At 39.9% G+C, this 20,340-nt stretch overlaps 1 protein-coding gene across 7 annotated transcripts in view; it reads right to left on the bottom strand.

Moving 5' to 3' along the window:
- Window positions 1–7,752: 7,752 nt before the first annotated feature.
- ano1a (anoctamin 1, calcium activated chloride channel a) overlaps window positions 7,753–20,340 on the bottom strand; it is a 121,032-nt gene continuing 108,444 nt past the window's right edge. For 4 of the 7 annotated variants that reach the window (XM_047363401.1, XM_047363400.1, XM_047363398.1 and 1 more), the window contains 5 exons: window positions 14,860–15,012; window positions 10,807–10,859; window positions 10,399–10,583; window positions 10,136–10,241; window positions 7,753–8,852 (listed from right to left, as the gene is read on the bottom strand). In XM_047363401.1, coding sequence (XP_047219357.1) covers window positions 8,607–8,852; window positions 10,136–10,241; window positions 10,399–10,583; window positions 10,807–10,859; window positions 14,860–15,012 — 743 coding nt within the window. In that variant the 3' untranslated portion in view covers window positions 7,753–8,606. Of the gene's footprint in view, window positions 8,853–10,135; window positions 10,242–10,398; window positions 10,584–10,806; window positions 10,860–14,859; window positions 15,013–20,340 lie in introns of those variants that run through there. The other 3 variants (XM_047363399.1, XR_007037986.1, XM_047363403.1) reach the window with 3 other exon arrangements.

Raw genomic sequence — 20,340 nt, 5'->3', positions numbered from 1 at the left:
AGATCTAAATTTTATTGAGCCACTTTGGGGTGTTTTGGAGGAGCGAGTCAGGAAACGTTTTCCTCCACCAGTATCACGTAGAATGACTTAAAATCCCTCTGACCACTGTGCAGGACTTGTATATGTCATTCCCAAGACGAATTGACACTGTATTGGCCGCAAAAGGAGGCCCTACACCATACTAATAAATAATTTTGGTCTAAACCAGGTGTTTCAGTTTTATTGTCCAACACCTGTATATGGATAGATATACATTACATGAATTGTGTCACTCAAGGTGGCAGAAGGTTGGAGTACCTCTGTTACTTTTTAATTCTGTTTAACTCTTTTCAAGAAATCAAATTCCTCTTGGTGATGGTTAAATATTATTATTATTATTATTATTAATGATTATCCTCTCCTGTATTGGATGCTGTGCAGCTGGAAGATTTTTTGCTCATACTTTTTTACTATTAGACATTTCTTATGATGTGTCACCATGGCAACAAGGTTTTTTTTTGGTTTTTTTTGTACAACTGGGAGCAGCTGATTAACATCTCTAAAACTTAAACAATACTTCAACTACAACCCCAAATCCCTGATGAGTTGAGAAGGAGGCACCGTGGATGCAGAGCAGGAGTAAAGAGAAGAGGGAGAAGGAGGTGATGAGCAATGTGAGATCGTTGGGAAACAATTTGGATGAACTCCAAGCCCTACAAAGAACGCTGCCAGAGTATCGGGAATGCATAATTATGTGTTTTACTGAGATATGGCTGCAGGGTCATATCCCTGACTCCAGAGTCTCTCTGCCTGGTTTTCTGACCATAAGAGCAGACAGAGTTTTGAAGAGGAGCGACAAAAGCAAAGGAGGTGGAGTGGCGGTACTTGTGAACAGCAGATGGTGTAATCCAGGACATGTTACTGTGAAGTGTCGTCTCTACAGTTCAGATATTGAACTGTTAGCAGTAAGTTTTCGTCCATATTATTTACCCACAGAGTTCACCGGTGTTATTTTGGCAACAGTATACGATCCACCTTCTGCTGTTGCTGACTCTTCATGTGATGTCATCAGCTAAGTTGTTGCTATGTTACAGACTCAACACTCCAATGTGTTTGCAGCAATATCTGGTTATTTTAACCATGCTTCACTCTTTGCTATACTTCTAACGTTTCAAGAGTTTGTTAGCTCCTCTACCAGAGAAAACAAAACGCTTAAATGTTCTGGTAGAGCAGGTCTATATATATATATATATATATATCGGCCAATACAGCGTGAATTCATCTTGGGAATGACATGGGAGATGTTCAACTTCACTTTCATGTTCATCAAACTAATCTTCCACCAGTCTTGCTGTGTGTATTGGTGCATTGTCATCCTGATACATGGCACCGCCTTCAGGATACAATGTTTGAACCATTGGATGCACATGGTCCTCAAGAATGGTTCGGTAGTCCTTGGCAGTGACGCGCCCATCTAGCACAAGTATTGGGCCAAGGGAATGCCATAATATGGCAGCCCAAACCATCACTGATCCACCCCCATGCTTCACTCTGGGCATACAACAGTCTGGGTGGTACGCTTCTTTGGGGCTTCTCCACACTGTCACTCTCCCGGATGTGGGGAAAACAGTAAAGGTGGACTCATCAGAGAACAATACATGTTTCACATTGTCCACAGCCCAACCGACGTTTGGCATTGGCATGAGTGACCAAAGGTTTGGTTATAGCAGCCCGGCCGTGTATATTGACCCTGTGGAGCTCCCGACGGACAGTTCTGGTGGAAACAGGAGAGTTGAGGTGCACATTTAATTCTGCCGTGATTTGGGCAACCATTGTTTTATGTTTTTTGGATACAATCCGGGTTAGCACCCGAACATCCCTTTCAGACAGCTTCCTCTTGCGTCCACAGTTTATCCTGTTGGATGTGGTTCGTCCTTCTTGGTGGTATGCTGACATTACCCTGGATACCGTAGCTCTTGATACATCACAAAGACTTGCTGTCTTGGTCACAGATGCGCCAGCAAGACGTGCACCAACAATTTGTCCTCTTTTGAACTCTGGTATGTCACCCATAATGTTGTTTGCATTTCAATATTTTGAGCAAAACTGTGCTCTTACCCTGCTAATTGAACCTTCATACTCTGCTCTTACTGGTGCAATGTGCAATCAATGAAGACTGGCTACCAGTCTGCAGCTTCTGTACTGCTACCCACCCATTACCCTATTAAGACAGTGTCTCGCCCACGGCCAAAATTGAATAGATTAAAAAATAATCTAAAAGGAGGAAATCAGGAAAATCTAATAAAAATAAACACAACTCAGACCGAAAAGAAAAACAAAACAATTAAATGTGGCTTACTGAACATAAGATCTCTCTCTTCAAAGACATTGCTAGTTAGTGACCTGATTTGTGACAATCAGATTGATTTACTTTGCCTCACAGAAACCTGGCTGCAGCAAGAGGATTATGTTACTATAAATGAGTCAACTCCTACTAATTATTTAAATTTTCACATTCCTCGAATTACTGGGCGAGGAGCAGGAGTAGCAACCATCTTTCAGTTGGATTTATTGATTAGCTCCAGACCAATCAACAGCTACAACTCTTTTGAATATTTAATCCTTAGTTTTCCTCATCCAAATTGCAAAGCACTAAAACCTCTTCTGTTTGTTGTTTTGTACCATCCACCAGGCCCTTACTCTCAATTGTTAGATCAGTTTTCAGACCTTTTATCTGATTTAGTGTTAAATACAGATAAGGTTATTATAGTGGGGGATTTTAACATTCATGTTGACACTGAAAGTGATAGCTTATATATAGCCTTTAATGCTAACTTAGACTCAATAGGCTTTGCACAAAACATTAACAAACCTACCCAACTTTGTCTTCATTCTCTGGACCTTGTGCTGACATATGGCATTGAGTGTAAAGACATAACAATATTTTCTCATAACCCTGTCCTGTCTGATCTTTTCTTAATAACCTTTGAGTTTAATTTAACCGAGTACTCCACACCTGAAAGAAAATTTCATTATAGTAGATCATTATCAGACAATGCTGTAACAACCTTTAAAGAATCTGTTCCACTTTTAATTTCCTCATTATCACAGAAAAGCACAGTGGAGGGCAATAATTTTGTTTCTGCCCCTTCACAAATTGATTCTCTTGTTCATAGTGTTACTTCATCATTGCGTGGTACATTAGCCAATGCAGCCCCCTTGAAAAAGAAGGTAATTATTCACAGGAGTCTAGCTCCCTGGTTTAATTTAGATCTGCGTACTTTAAATCTGGAAAAATAGCCTACTGTTGTATAAAAAGACACTTCGCCAAGCTAGAACAGCTTATTTCTCATCATTAATAGAAAAGAACAAGAATAATCCTAGGTTTCTCTTTAGTACAATTGCTAAACTTACACAGTCATAGCTCTGTTGAGCCATCGATTCCCTTAGCTCTCAGCAGTCATGACGTTATTGATTCTATTAAAAATAAAATCTTTGACATACTCCCGAAGATGATTACTTCATCCTCAACAAGTGAGACAACATTGGAAATAACTGCAGAACCTGATTTGTGTTTGGACTGTTTTGATCCTGTGGAGCTTCCTGAGTTATCAGAAATATTAGCTTCATCTAAACCTTCAACTTGTATGTTAGACCCAATCCCAACCAAATCATTTAAGGAAGTGTTCCCTCTGAATACCAGCCCCATTTTAGATATGATTCATCTATCCTTAGTAAATGGATATGTACCACAGGCTTTTAAGTTAGCTGTAATTATACCTTTACTTAAGAAACCTTCGCTTGATCGAGATGACTTGAAAAATTACAGACCTATATCCAATCTTCCATTCTTATCTAAAATTCTTGAGAAAATAGTTGCTAATCAAATGTGTGAGCATTTACACAGCAATGACCTATATGAAGAGTTTCAGTCAGGCTTCAGAGCTCATCATAGCACTGAAACAGCTCTGCTGAAAGTCACTAATGATATTCTCCTTGCCTCAGATAATGGACTCGTGTCTGTACTGGTCCTCTTAGATCTCAGTGCTGCATTTGATACAGTCAATCACAAAACTCTCTTAGAAAGGCTGGAATATGCTGTCGGGATCAGGGGAACAGCGCTAGGCTGGTTTAAATCTTATTTGTCTGACAGACTCCAGTTTGTTCATGTAAATGATAAATCATCTTTAAACTCCAGGGTTAATTGTGGAGTACCACAGGGTTCAGTTCTTGGGCCAATTCTCTTTACTATATACTGGTCCTTCTCAAAATATTAGCATATTGTGATAAAGTTCATTATTTTCCATTATGTCATGATGAAAATTTAACATTCATATATTTTAGATTCATTGCACACTAACTGAAATATTTCAGGTCTTTTATTGTCTTAATACGGATGATTTTGGCATACAGCTCATGAAAACCCAAAATTCCTATCTCACAAAATTAGCATATCATTAAAAGGGTCTCTAAACGAGCTATGAACCTAATCATCTGAATCAACGAGTTAACTCTAAACACCTGCAAAAGATTCCTGAGGCCTTTAAAACTCCCAGCCTGGTTCATCACTCAAAACCCCAATCATGGGTAAGACTGCCGACCTGACTGCTGTCCAGAAGGCCACTATTGACACCCTCAAGCAAGAGGGTAAGACACAGAAAGAAATTTCTGAACGAATAGGCTGTTCCCAGAGTGCTGTATCAAGGCACCTCAGTGGGAAGTCTGTGGGAAGGAAAAAGTGTGGCAGAAAACGCTGCACAACGAGAAGAGGTGACCGGACCCTGAGGAAGATTGTGGAGAAGGGCCAATTCCAGACCTTGGGGGACCTGCGGAAGCAGTGGACTGAGTCTGGAGTAGAAACATCCAGAGCCACCGTGCACAGGCGTGTGCAGGAAATGGGCTACAGGTGCCGCATTCCCCAGACCTGGGCTACAGAGAAGCAGCACTGGACTGTTGCTCAGTGGTCCAAAGTACTTTTTTCGGATGAAAGCAAATTCTGCATGTCATTCAGAAATCAAGGTGCCAGAGTCTGGAGGAAGACTGGGGAGAAGGAAATGCCAAAATGCCAGAAGTCCAGTGTCAAGTACCCACAGTCAGTGATGGTCCGGGGTGCCGTGTCAGCTGCTGGTGTTGGTCCACTGTGTTTTATCAAGGGCAAGGTCAATGCAGCTAGCTATCAGGAGATTTTGGAACACTTCATGCTTCCATCTGCTGAAAAGCTTTATGGAGATGAAGATTTCATTTTTCAGCACGACCTGGCACCTGCTCACAGTGCCAAAACCACTGGTAAATGGTTTACTGACCATGGTATCACTGTGCTCAATTGGCCTGCCAACTCTCCTGACCTGAACCCCATAGAGAATCTGTGGGATATTGTGAAGAGAACGTTGAGAGACTCAAGACCCAACACTCTGGATGAGCTAAAGGCCGCTATCGAAGCATCCTGGGCCTCCATAAGACCTCAGCAGTGCCACAGGCTGATTGCCTCCATGCCACGCCGCATTGAAGCAGTCATTTCTGCCAAAGGATTCCCGACCAAGTATTGAGTGCATAACTGTACATGATTATTTGAAGGTTGACGTTTTTTGTATTAAAAACACTTTTCTGTTATTGGTCGGATGAAATATGCTAATTTTGTGAGATAGGAATTTTGGGTTTTCATGAGGTGTATGCCAAAATCATCCGTATTAAGACAATAAAAGACCTGAAATATTTCAGTTAGTGTGCAATGAATCTAAAATATAGGAATGTTAAATTTTCACCATGACATTATGGAAAATAATGAACTTTATCACAATATGCTAATATTTTGAGAAGGACCTGTATATGCTTCCAATAGGTCAAATTATCAGGCAGCATAGAATAGATTTTCCCTGTTATGCTGATGATACTCAATTTTACTTATCCATAAACCCTGATGAACCCAACCAGTTAGATAGACTACAAGCATGTATTGAAGCCATAAAAACTTGGATGACTTCTGCTCTTCTGCTCCTAAATTCAGACAGGGGGGCTGCATAGTCAGAACGGGTTCGGCTTAGCTCAGTAACACGTCAGATGCTGGAAATATGTCTCCCTTATAAGGCAAAATTAATAAAGCTGATTAACATTGTCCGAACTATCGCACCCTGTTGGCGGAAAGATGTCTCAGAGCTTCCCCGAATCCTCCCTTGAAGCATCATTTCTACTTACAATCACTTTGTCTTAAAAGGAATGATTCTCAAACTGTTCTATACTGCTCTATATTGTTATATAACACTTTTATTCTAAATAAGGCAGAGGAATGGTTACAGAGATCCGCACTGATGGCTCCAGTCCTTAAGCCACTATGTGATTGAAGTGATGAAACAGCCCCGAAAGGTGGTGTCTAAGCAGCAGGTGACATACCTTGTGGAGCTAAATCTAACCCCATCAAAGCTATATGTGCATGATTAGGAGAAAGGAAAGAAAGTACAACAGCCTGAAGCACAGCTTAAAATTCTGTCTAAAATCGTATGAATCAGTTAATGTAGACCTTAACAGTCAATTCTCTTCATCCACCTTTACTCCCCTCAGATTGACATCAATCTCCCCATGTTCTCTGGCAAGATTATCTACCTGCAAAGGGTTAGTCTTCTAGTAAACAGAATTATATGCAACTACTGTAAAGATTAAGTTGTGGTTAATTAGCACCTCCAATTATGATCATTCAAGCAGCCCCCAAAGTGGCATAATTAAAGCAATCAAAGTTAGAAGAAAAACACATTCCCGCCCGCTCTACGGGAATGTAGAGCAGAAGTCCATGCTGCATATTGGACTTCTGACAATCGTAAATCTTCCTGTAAATTATGATTTACCCCAGACCTCTCAGGTCTTCTGGCTCAAATCTACTCTGCAGACCCAGAACCAGAACCAAATATGGAGAAGCAGCTTTTAGTTCTTATGCTCCACTAATCTGGAATAAACTCCCAGAAAACAAAGCGCTGAAACCGAAAGTTGCTTTAAATCAAGATCAAAAACTTTTGTTTAGTGGCCTTTCAATGTGTTATCTAACGTTAAGTTTTCAGTCCAATTTTCCTTTTTACTTATCCATCATTCTATTCTCTTTATTTTTTTTAATGACCTCCGTTTGATTTTCTGTATCATTATGTTTTTGCTTATGTACAGCGCCTTGAGTGCCTTGTTGCTGAAAAGCGCTATATAAATAAACTTGGCTTGACTTCCAACTCTCGCTTGTTATCCTGACTTTCAAACATCCCTCCTTCCTCCACATCCTCTTCCTCTCCCCTTAACTACCGGTGTCCATCCCTCAAAATCCACATCTTCTCCGTCTCCTACCTATACTTCCATCCGAACCATTCACATACCAGTTTATGCCGTATACCGCCTTTTCCAATATCAAAACAACGTTTATCCAATAAGTCAAAAGGAAGCTGGATGGTTCAATAACCAATTTCCCGAGATGGGCTAGCTGCCACGTCATGTTCCGACCAAGTTGAATCTCAAGCCCTGGTGGTTCTTAGCAGTTGGTAGACAATGTTATAGGCCATTTAGCGCCATCAACTGGTAGTGTCTGTCTAACAGAGGGTTCCATGAATGAAGAACTTTTAAAGCATAGCCTTGAAGGATGATTGGCCTTGGAGAAATGCAGACCTGATGCTGATTGGTGGAGCAGAGCCGCATGGAGGAGTAATTAGACGAAGCTGGAGTTGATGTTGACTCTTCCATGTCAAGTTTCCGTTTGAACTCCATTAATCAACACAATTTCGAAAACATAAAGCAAAACACACAAACTTAGGCCACTCAACCATGGTTTATTTACAGTTTCTAAACATGAACAAAAAGAGAACAATACCAGAGATAAACTTATTGGTTTAACATGCAGATACACTCACCCCTGTTAGTACATGTGCTTTGACACACACTAAAAGACACTTAAGCATGTCCAAAAGACTGTTAAACACAATGACGCTAAAGATGACAGGAAAACGACATCTCAGGAGGGGCTTCACTTAAAACACAGTATATAAACCAGGGAAAAGCACTAGTCCATAACAAGGCTATGAGACCCTGCATGTATGCCTTCACTGTATATCACATTCATAATATGTAAATGTCTAGGAGAGACAAAAAATAAAAAAAACAACTTTACTGACAAAATGTTTAAGAACTGCTTCACACTGTGCTTCCCCAGGCTTTTCTACATACAGCAAACAGTGCAGTTGATGGTTTCTTGTTAAATATTGAAGACAAGCTGTTTAAGAAGAACAGTAGTGTTTTGTTGATCATTAGTCCCTTTAGCCATGTTAATCTAATAAAAAAGACATAATATTTTCATCCCAAATACACAATTTACATAATTTAAGATTTAAAAAAATCCTGCTTTAAAATATGAGACACGTTAGGCTGTAGGTGGTGTTTGGCACTGCTTCATCAAAGGTAAACCTAAACTTGGTCCCACAGTGACCCCTAATGGCTTATTCCTCTCAAAACGTTTTTGGTCAATGACTGAACCTGTGTATTATGTAAAACATTGAACATGGAAAATACGGGAAAACAATCTGCATTTTCAGGGATAATATTCTGACAGGGACATGTTACATAAATTTAAAAAAAGGAAGCCATGCGATAATGACTAATTTGTGAAACTACCAGCCAGCTCTTGCATGGAAAATGGGGCGTGAACGGGGCTGTGGAGGGCTCTGATTATCCAACGAGGGGCTGGTGCAGTCAGCATGACTGTGGTTGTCCCGTGCTGTAAGCCTTTTACCCTGCTCCTCTTTCATAAAATACTCCAACATAAGAAGCTTCTCCTTGTGCATCTGAAGGCTGATGTCCTTGGGGATGTCCGGGATAAGCCAGTCAACAAAATCGCTCATGAGCATCACCACGTTCTGCATGGGACAGAGACACCAGAGAGTTTCCATCAAAGAAGAGAACATTTCAGGCTTGCAGCAGTAGAGCTACAGAGTATGTTCTTTTTCTTAGCGTTACCCAACATAAAGGCTACCACAGACTGCATGCAGCACACGTCATTTGAAAAATAAAGCCAATGTGAAAGTTCTACATTGCTTTATAACAATGATTGTTTGGATGCAGCAATTATACACTTAGACCCTTACACCCTTAGACACACTTAGAAAGGTTCTCACAAAAAAAAAATCAGCACATCTATTCTTAGACATTGTGACGCCATTAGCTTATTATTTATAACAAAAGAAATGAGTTGCATATATAATGTACGGTTATGGTGTGGGAATGAGTAACTGAAATGACTGAGTATTCTGCAGGAAGTAATTAAAAGTGCCTCTAAGTTGTGAAAAGACGGTAAAGGAGAACAAAAAAGACATGTTTGTTTATATATGTGTATTCTTGTTTGTTTTAACAAATTTTCTGATTAGTTTAAGGACTGAGGATCATATTTCTGAAACCAGTTTAGGAGAACTTTACAAGAAGTTACAAGGATTGAGAAGATGTTGACGAGGCGGGAACAGTGTCTGTGGGTGATGCTGGGAAGAAGAAATGAGAAGAACACAAAAAGTTGAGGAGGATAATGCAGACTGCTGCATATGCTTGCAAAGAATGAGGCTGAAGGAGAAACTTTTTAATAGACTTTCTGCAAGAGCCAAACCCAATCGCTGCAATTACGACTTCTGTAGGAGCATGCTGGAGTGAAAAGCATGTGACAAGCATGTTGGAACACTGATGGCATGTCCGAGGAGATGCTATGGTGATGACAACATGGCAACACCAGCCCCATCCCTGCTGAAATGCTTTCCTGTGACACATGTGGTGGAGTTACCCTAGATGTGGCTAGACTCGCAGAGCCTCCCTGTTGTCAGAGGAAAGGACACCTGCAGGGCGATCTGCAGAAAGTGCCATACTGATTAACTCTAGAGAAGAGGATTTACCGCTGGAGGCATCACTTGAGCTTCATACAGGCCTGCAACCTAAAAACTGAATGGTGTTTTGGCAACTTTTATAGTCTAGAGCCCAAGAAGGCCTTTATAATATATTAAACTCATTTTTCTGTGTTCTTCAACAGTCATAAAACCCATTATGATTGACCTGTTTGATTTGCAAAATGACAATAGTGACCATATTGCCTTTTGGAAAAATTGTGTGGGCCTACTGCATGTGTACTGCACTAGTGGTATTATTATGTGTTGTTCCAAACCTGAAAGACAATAACAAAGGCAAAGCGCACAGCTAGAATGGCCCAGAACTCTTTGGACAGTTGATATGCTGTGCTGGACCAGGGAGGCTCTCTGTAGTCCTTATACCTACACAGAAGAAAACATATATATTTAATTATCTGTTTACCCATCTAAGATTTTATGCCTTGATGTAAAGGTTGATATTGTTTTAATCAGAAATGAAAGGGAAAATTGTAATATAAAGTTTAGATTCTTTAGTGGATCCAGCTAGATGAAACCTTACCTGCAGACATTTACGTCGTGACCCAAGTGCCCTGGCTGCAGAGGTGCTGTGCCCGGCTCAAAGTCACTGACGTTAAAATATGACAGGGTGTGGTTGACAAAGCCATGCATAGTCCCATCAGAACTGTATTTGTATTGGTAGACTAGCCGAGGGATGAAGTCAGATGTAAAAGCAATGACAAAAGCCTGGGAAAGAAAAAAGGACTTTAGCTGCTTTGCTGTCTCTATGAACTCAAATAATTAAGCAGAGGATGATATAGCCACCACTGACACTTTCTGGTGTTGAAGTTCAAAAAGAGTGTGACAAGCGACATAATATTGACCCCCATTTGTGCCACAATAAAAGCTTTATCCAGACTGAATTTAACATGTCACGTAAACCTCACAGATAAAGATGAATAAGACTTACATTAACAATGACCGCTACCTTGCTGAGGCCCCTCAAGAGGTTGTACCAGATACCTGTAAAAAGTAAGAAATAACTGTCATTTAAATGCAAATAGAATATGTAGAAAAGTCACAAGATCTGCATCAAAGCAAAGAATGGGCATGGTATTTGACAGGTGGGTTTTTTATTAAGCTATTTCATTATGTTTAATAACCCTCCAGAAAAGCATTATTACTTTTAAATTTTTCATGAACGTAAACACTAGTGACAGAAGCTAAACCTCTCATTGTGTAAGACCACAAAATAAAAGCCTTACATTGTGTCAGGATCTGGGTTGTGTTTGTGTTTGCTACATGTGTTCAGTGTTCTCAGACGGTCCTGCAGATCTCAAGTGTGCTGGGTGACAGGTGCGACTTATTCTACTGATTACTTTGAGGACTACTTAAGCAGGAGGCTGCCAGCACCTCGATGCCAGAGTGTTTTGCCCACAGTGGTAACAAGCTCAAGCCAAACACTAAATCGATGCTTTGTTCTTTGACCTCGTGTAACTTTGTTTATGCTCCTTCGCAGGCTAAGTAAACCGGAACCCTGGATTTAGGTCCCTGAATACTGACTATGTGTCCGGAGGTCTTTCTGGATGATCAAGGCTACCTACGTTCTGAGGATTTCATTTCCTATCTACTGTCTTTGTTTGGATTCGCATCTAGGTGGCAGTTTCCTGCTACTTTCGCCTCCTGGACCAAGCTGCAAGCGTACCCTGTCCACCCTCCAACGTAAGCATCTGCACAGCGAACTCATTCCTGTTTTGCTCCGAGCTCACACTGAACAGCACCTAAAGAATCTTCTATAAACCTGGATCCTGAATGCCTCTTCCCCTGGCGACCTTAACACACCTATTTAGTAAGCTGTTCTCTTGTTTGCATTAATTCCTTGTTCTTAGTTCGACATTATTCAGTTCCCTATTTTTCACCAGTGCTCTTCCCTTCTTCCCATACAGTTGGAGAATCATCCATTACGTTTCTGATTATTGTTGTCACAATAAACATCCTTTACATATTCTGTTCTCCGGAGTGTTCTCTGTATGTGGGTCAGATCTATTACAAACAAAATGACACACTGTAACTTTGCTGTTGAATAATTGAGGAATAAAAGAATGTACACCACTAAGTATGTCTACGGTAATGAAGGAGCGCATAGGTGGCTTTGCAATCTAAAGGGTGTCAAAATAAGGTGAGATCTTGCCATGTAATCCATGCTACACATAGTAAATGCTCACAATTAACCCCATGAAAGTTATAACAAAAATATATGCAACGAGCTATCAGGAGATTTTGGAGCACTTCATGCTTCCACCTGCTGAAAAGCTTTATAGAGATGAAGATTTCATTTTTCAGCACGACCTGGCAGCTACTCACAGTGCCAAAACCACTGGTAAATGGTTTACTGACCATGGTATCACTGTGCTCAATTGGCCTGCCAACTCTCCTGACCTGAACCCCATAGAGAATCTGTGGGATATTGTGAAGAGAACGTTGAGAGACTCAAGACCCAACACTCTGGATGAGCTAAAGGCCGCTATCGAAGCATCCTGGGCCTCCATAAGACCTCAGCAGTGCCACAGGCTGATTGCCTCCATGCCACGCCGCATTGAAGCAGTCATTTCTGCAAAAGGATTCCCGACCAAGTATTGAGTGCATAACTGTACATGATTATTTGAAGGTTGACGTTTTTTGTATTAAAAACACTTTTCTTTTATTGGTCGGATGAAATATGCTAATTTTGTGAGATAGGAAGTTTGGGTTTTCATGAGCTGTATGCCAAAATCATCCGTATTAAGACAATAAAAGACCTGAAATATTTCAGTTAGTGTGCAATGAATCTAAAATATATGAATGTTAAATTTTCATCATTACATTATGGAAAATAATGAACTTTATCACAATGTGCTAATATTTTGAGAAGGACCTGTATACAGATCTGTGGTTTGTTCTCCAAGATGTTTGAAACAGCCTACCATCCAAGTTCCTTCAAAAACTGTGTGCAAGTATACCTAGAAAAATGTATGCAGTATTGATTTGATTTAGATTTCTCTTTTGTTCATTTACTGCATTATGTTGCTTGATGAAAATCCATGATTAACACTTCCATTTTTGAAAGCATCTTTGTTTACAGCAGAGTCTTGAAAGAACTTCCCAGACATTCATTGAGAGGTCCAAAGGTTAATATTTCAGTCATCACAGCAAGGCAAGTCAAGCTTATTTGCATAGCATATTTCAGAAACAAGACAATTCAAAGTGCTTTACATGATAACAAAAACATTTTAAAAAAGTACATTGCAGTAGCATGATGAAGGAATGTACAGAAAAGTTGGACTACGGATTGAAATGAATGACCTCCACATTTTTGTAAAATCGTAAGACCAAACAAACCCTCTGCAGGAAAATTTACATCTTTAACCCATTCATTAATGCACTCGGTGCTATTTGGTCTATATTTTATTTTAGTTTTTCAACATAAAATAAAATGTTTCTCGCTGGGGAGGAAGTAATTCCATAGAACCCTTCTGGCCCATTACAAGCCTGGGTAATGGGGGAATATTCCTTTAAAACTTGTCCATGTCTAAACCAAGAGTCAGAGCCTTCTTGGCACGAGACTACTTGGTAACCTTTCCCCTAACTATTGTTAGGAGACCCCAGTTCAGCCACGGTCAGTAGGGGAGGGGTCTTCCACAGTGAATTGCTTCTCACTGCACACAGCGAGGTCTGACTCGCTCAGGTCTAAGGTGGAAATTCCCAAATAACCCTTGGCCCTAGTAGAAAACTTTGTTATAATTCCCTCCATTGGCTCCCTGTTAAATCCTGAATAGAATATAAAATCCTCCTTCGGATATATAAAGCCTTAATGATCTAGCTCCAACATGCATCAGAGATCTGATTGGTCCATATGTTCCTAACAGAACCCTTCACTCTCAGACTGCAGGTTTACTGGTGGTTCCTAGAGGTTCTAAAAGTAGAATGGCAGGCAGATCTTTTAGTTATCAGGCTCCTCTCCTGGGGAACCAGCTCCCAGTTTTATTCCTTGAGACAGACACCCAGTCTACTTCTAAGGCTAGGCTAAAAACGTTCCTTTTGGATAAAAGTTACGTTAGAGTGGCTTAGGTTATCCTGAGTTATCGCTGTTGTTATGCTGCTACAAGTTTAGGCTGTTGGAGGACATAATAACCACTTTTTCTCACTCTGCTACATTTTGCTACTACTTTCCAATGTTGCATTTATCGACATTATTTCAGCTTTTAACTTACTACAGATGATACACTTGGCCGTGTCTTTCAGTGTTTAACCTTGTTGCTCTCCTAGAAATAGCCATTGGCTGTGCTTCTACTGTGACTAAGTGTATTTAATTCAATTCAATTCAGTTTATTCATATTGCACCAATTCACAACATGTCACTTCAAGACACTTTATAAAGTAAATTCAAATGAATCATACAGATTCTAAGTCAAGTACATACATTCCAATTGATCAAGAAATGCAGTCAAGGGCGCAGCGCTTTAAGGGGATTAAGCACGCGACCCATATACGGAGGCTTTAGTCCTCAATGTGGCTGTCCCGGGTTCGAAGCCCAACCCCAGGAACATTTGCCGCATGTCTTCCCCTCTCTGCCCCCATTTCCTGTCTAGCTAATGTCAAAAATACTGGGAAAAATAATGGCCACTAGTGCTGCAAAATAATCTTTAAAAAATGCAGTCAAAATTAGTTTATAATTTAAATTGGTTAAAAGGTTTTCCATCTAATAAACCCAGCAGATCGCATCGAGTAAGTTACTTGCAGCATTCACTCCTCTTGGATGAGCATGTAGCGGCAGTTGACTTGCATTGTGTCGTTGATTTTGCAACAATCACTCATAATGAGCATGCATGTAGCGACAGTGGAAAGAAAAACTTCCCTTTAACCGGAACAAACTCCCAGCAGAACCTGGCTCTATGAACTGCTATAAATAAACTGAATTAAATGTTGTGGAACCCTGTTTAAATTGACTGATTTCATTTTGTTTGCTGATATTTCAAAAACGTACCAATGTCCTTGGCTTTGGCTGCAATTGGCCTGCGTAGCTCCTTTACAAACTTCTTAGCATCCAGACGAATTTCGATGATGTTATTCAGAAGAGCGAAGAGCGGAGCCAGAGGGAAGGAGGCCACAAAGAGAGTCACCATGCCAAACTGGATAACTGAGGAGGTAGATGACAGGAGAAATGTCTAAAACAACCACATCAGAAATCAATATAATACATCAAGAAGGAGGTGAGTCTGAGCTCAGGTAATTCATTACCTGAGCTCAGAAACGTCCATCAGCTTTCAATCTCAGAAACGTCCATCAGCTTTCAATTTTTCAGACCAGAAACACTGTTTGGCTAAATATTCATCTTTGCCTTATGACATGTCTGACCGTTCAGCAGAAACAACTGGCTGAAGCTGAAATTATTCTCAAAAATATTGACTCTGCAGCTTTGTGACAGAGGAGCTTGGTACGTAGCGTAAGCGATGAAGTCTGCAATGATTTGCAGACATACACTCATACATACAACCAAATAGAGTACTTACTGTCCTATTATAGCAGAGTGGCGCAATGTCCCTGCCTCAGTTGTTGCATTCATGGTGTGGTTTGTGATTTCTACAACCATTGACAATGTTCCAGGTCCAAATAAAACACGCCAAACATTCAACCCGAAAGCGCACTGTGAGGGAGTCATGTGATGCAGTTATTGTTGACGTTGACTGCAGTAACAATATCTGAGCAGAGAGATGTCCATGGCAACAGTGATATTGATCAGAGCCAGCAACCTTAGTTACGAGGTTCCACCATTGAGCCAAAGATTTTCCCCTTATCAACTAGGTTAAGACCTTGAAAACTACCTACCGTGGCTCGAGCGCATTGCCAAGACCTGGCCAGAGAGTGAATGGGCATGTCGTCTCATTTCACTTCTTTCTGGAAAGCCACTGGAGGCTTATGCCACCATGGATGAAGAGCATGCTCACTGCTATAACTTCAAGACTGCACTGGGAACAAAATTTGACATTTCACCAGATGTACACACAGAAGTACAGAGCAACAGGTGTACCTTCTGGTGAAACTCCCACAGAAACCTACCAACCCCTTAAAGGTATTTACTGATGATGGACCCAGCTGGACCAGCTTTCCAAGGAGGAGGTTGGTGAGCTCATCATCCAGGAACAACTGCTGAGCATTCTGTCCCCTGATGTAAGGACCTGGGTGAAGGAACACAAACCAGATGGTTGCCTCTGTAGTACATGAACGCACGGCGAGGAGGTGCAGCAAGTCCTATGCCACGATCTTCTCAACCGCCTGAACATCAACGGTATGCCAGGGAGCTTAACCAGGAGGCTAAAGGTACCACCAATTGTTCCCTGAATCTACAATCTAACGGTAAGACATTGATTTGTTATTATTGCCAGCAGCCAGGACACAAGGCCTCCGTGTACCCAATAAAGAAGGCTTAATTCAGACTGATAGACAGACAGATAGACAGACAGACAGACATAGATACAAGGTAAATATTTTTTAGAAATGCCTCAGAAGCTTCTTCTTTTTTTTAAATCTTTTTATTTATAGATATTCTCCCAGTTGTGTATCATTAAATAATGTTTAAATGCAGCTATATTTTCCGCTGATTTCCACCTTGAATGTTTATGTTGAATATTTATCAGAATCAGCTTTGTTGGTAAGTTTGTACAGACAAACAGTGGAAATAAAAAATATCTTTTTAAATGTACATATATACAAAATTGACTTTACAATAGAATATAATGTGAGAACAGTCCAAGTATGCCTGGTGTTGTTCTGGAACTCTGACTGTCAAGTGTTCTTCAGAGAAACAGCTTGGGAGAAGAAACTGTCTCTGTGGCGGCTGGTTTTAGCAGACAGCGCTCTGTAGCGCCACCTGAAGGTAAAAGGCTAAACAGTTATAATTATTGGTATCCTTTTTCTTTCTATAGTTGCAATAATTTACAGTAAAAATAGGTAAATGATCACTAAGATCCATTAGCAGGAGTCTGCCAGTAACAATATAAAATATTCATGGAAATATTTGTAATTATGTTAAATCTATTAAAGTAGCACAATGCGAAGTAATCCTACTTGGCTTGCTGATTGTTGGATATAAGCTTATGCTATACATTGAGTTTATAAACTCTTCTGTCATTTTATGTTTCATTTGATTTAGAAGATTGATGTTAAAATCCCCACAGATATATAGAGCCTTTTGTGTTGCTACTTTCGAAAACATGGTTTCCATCCAGTCCCTAAATATTTCAAAATTTGATCCAGGAGATCTGTATATCCAACTAATCACTATGTTTTTCATCTTTTGTACTGTAATTTCTATTGTAATGCACTCAAGAAAGTCGTCCACAGTTAGTCATTTTATCAGTAGCTTTAAATTTCAAACCGCTTTCAGATTTTGCCACTCCACCCCAATTTTTTTCCTTCTATTAATACAATTAAATTCATAATCATCTAGTTGAAAATTTATTCCTTTGTCATTGTTCATCCACGTTTCGGACACAACTATTATACTAAACAGAGTACTGAAATGACCAAGATATTCTTTTATGTTCTGAAAAAATTTGCATAAAATACTTCTACTATTCAAGTGAATGATTTATATTTTATATTTAGTTTCAAGTTTGTCATTATATTGATATTCTGTATAACTGCAGGTCTGGTTGATATTACTCACAATGTTATGGATCAGTATCATTTTCTATATCTAATGCTTTGTGTTCAGCATAGATGAAAGTGTCTAGTTCTTCTGTTAGTTTTTTAATGGTTGTATTCAGTCCCAGTCACTACAAGGTTAATAATTGCTTCATTTATCTGCAGTTACTTCAATATTTGTCCTGTTCCTGAATATCTCGGACGACCACAACTTTGTCCTCTTCAGGGGTTCCTTTCAGCTTAATGAGTACTTTGCAATTTTGTGTCCAGGCATTTTTCTTTCCTTGCTTCCTCAGTGTTCCTAGTCTTGCCTTTCTAGCTATGTCGCCATTTTTCTTTGTCCGATGCTCATTTAAGTAGACATTGAATACCTTTAGTTTTTTTTCCTTGTTTTAGTAATTCCATTTTGTGCTTTCTGTTTGCAAATCTTATTATTATGGCTGGTTTTTCAGTGTTGTTTCTACGTTGGAGAGTATGACATGCTTCAATATTTTTGTTGTTTACCTCTATTCACTTAGGGTGAAGGAATGTTTTCACCTCCTGCTCCATAGAGTTTACAGTCTCATCACTCTGATCCTCCCTGTCTCCTCCTGACACTGCCTGTGCATACGACTGAGGTTTAATCTGCAGTAGGGTCACAGTGATGTCATTTATGCGGGTGTATAGCTCCAGCTCGACCATATGGTTCTCTCGAAAAAACAATACTTTTCTCCTTCTCAATATTCTGGAGCTGCAGAGTTTTAACCTCCTCCACCAAGTACAATGTATTTTTAGCCTGGCAGTAGAGACTTCTTCACCACCACCAAAAAACCGAGGGATTTCTTAATTTCATCCAATTCCTCTACTGAGGGAGCCAATTTCGCTGGAAAGGCCCATGGTTGGCTGCATATACCCTGGGTTTATGGACTTATGGAGATTACAAGGAAATCTGGATGAATCTAGAGAGCATCAACAGGGTTCACCCCGTTTGAACTCCTTTATGGGTGGGATGTTCAAGAATCGCTACACTTGTTGAGAAGAATCTGGGATGCCTCAGAGACCTCATCTAGTGCCATGGGTGTGGTCCAGTACGTAGGAAAAGGCTGAAAAGAATCTCCTTGAGACCCAGCAGAAGCAAAAGATGTGGTATGAACAGCAGGCACGTCAGCGAGTCTTCAGCCCTAGGCAGAAGGTTTAATGTTTCCTTTTACAATGTAGGATTGTTTACTTAATTTTGGATATTTACAGAGCTAAATAGGAGTTTACTTGACTTAGAAATAATCTTTTTTTGTGTGCTTTTTCCCCTCTTATTAGCAGAGCCTGCAGCTTTAAAAGGGGCTCTGCGCTGCAAGGAGTCAGTCTGAGTTTGGACTTTCAACAAGTCACAATGAAGGTGATGGATTTGAGCTGCTACGGAGGTACTGCTATTTTTATTTATTTTTTTTACTTGCCCGGATATCCATCGTAAATATGTTGCAGACCTTTCCCATTTTTTTTCACCTGAAGATGAGCACAATAAATACCACCTAAGGTTGAACCACAGCATTGGCGTTTCATTTTTGGCCAAGTCATAATAGAGCCCTGTCACAAGCTTCAAAGTCATTATGTATGTGAAGCACATTCACTACATGTTGACTTTATTCCTTGCAGACCGAAGTGATGCAAAAGGTATTCTGATAAAATTTATTGTTTTAAATATAAAGCATCACTGATCATAAGCCTGGAGGCATTGAACAACTTTCAAATAGAAACCAATTTAATGCTCTATGGTCACACTCATAATGTTAAAACTGTAGGTTTATATACACTGTATAAAACACATAACCTTTTTTCTCACTGTCTTACATGCATTAAAATTAGTATTTCTGTAAACTATTTTTGACAGCCCAGGTGATGATGTCATGGCTTTGTAAGCTTCTGATCAGCTTTTTCAAAACATGGAGCTAAATGGAGGCACACCTATGCATATATTTTAAGGAAGGACATTGTGTGACATCGTGGGAAATTCATAAGATTTCATCCTAATATTTTGGCTGAAAATTGTGGACGTCTACAACTCTGATTAACCTTTGGGTACAATTTCCAGATGCCTAAAGGTGCCATGTTCATCTGTTCAGACAATTATACCAAATCATATTATGGGGAAAATTTGAAACAATGTCTCAAGCCATCAACTAGGATGCTAAAGCTTGGGACCAAATTGTTCTCAAATGGGTTACTTACAAAATGGCTAAAAGACAACAAAGTCAATATTTTAGTGTGGCCATAACTAAGTCCCATATAAATTTGTTGGTAGAGCTGAAAACTGGTTTTCGAGCAAGCTGGCCTACAAGCTGAACATTTACACCAGTTCTGTCAAGAGAAATGGGCAAAAATTCAAGCAAACAACCGTGAGAAGCTTGATGAAGTATAGCCAAAAGATTCCAACAAAGTCATACAAATTAAAATTAAGTATACCAAATACTGAGGAAATATATGTAAACGTCCAACTTTGAAAACAGTAATAGAATTTTGTGTTTGTGGCTGGACAATGTCATAAGATAAGATCACCTCTAATATTTACTTTGACTAATTTCATTAAGTAGGAACAATTAAGACACCATACCAGAAGATAAAAGTTAACTTGAGGCATGTTTCAGCAATGGGTTCCAAAAGGTTTTCTACTCTGGAACTTAATTCTGTGAACCTTTTTATCTACTTAGGATGTGTTTCAAATGTGAGGTCTAAAAACCCAGCTGTCTAAGCAAATTGCCCCGGTGGTGATGAGTGGTTCCTCCTCCCTCTGAGAGGAGAGGAGGAGTACTCGTTCAGGCCAAAAGAGCAATAGTCTCAGATCATTTCA

The sequence above is a fragment of the Girardinichthys multiradiatus genome, chromosome 4 (assembly GCF_021462225.1).
Source record: "Girardinichthys multiradiatus isolate DD_20200921_A chromosome 4, DD_fGirMul_XY1, whole genome shotgun sequence".
NCBI classification, from domain to species: Eukaryota; Metazoa; Chordata; class Actinopteri; order Cyprinodontiformes; family Goodeidae; genus Girardinichthys; species Girardinichthys multiradiatus.
This window is presented reverse-complemented; position numbering and strand designations above follow the sequence as displayed.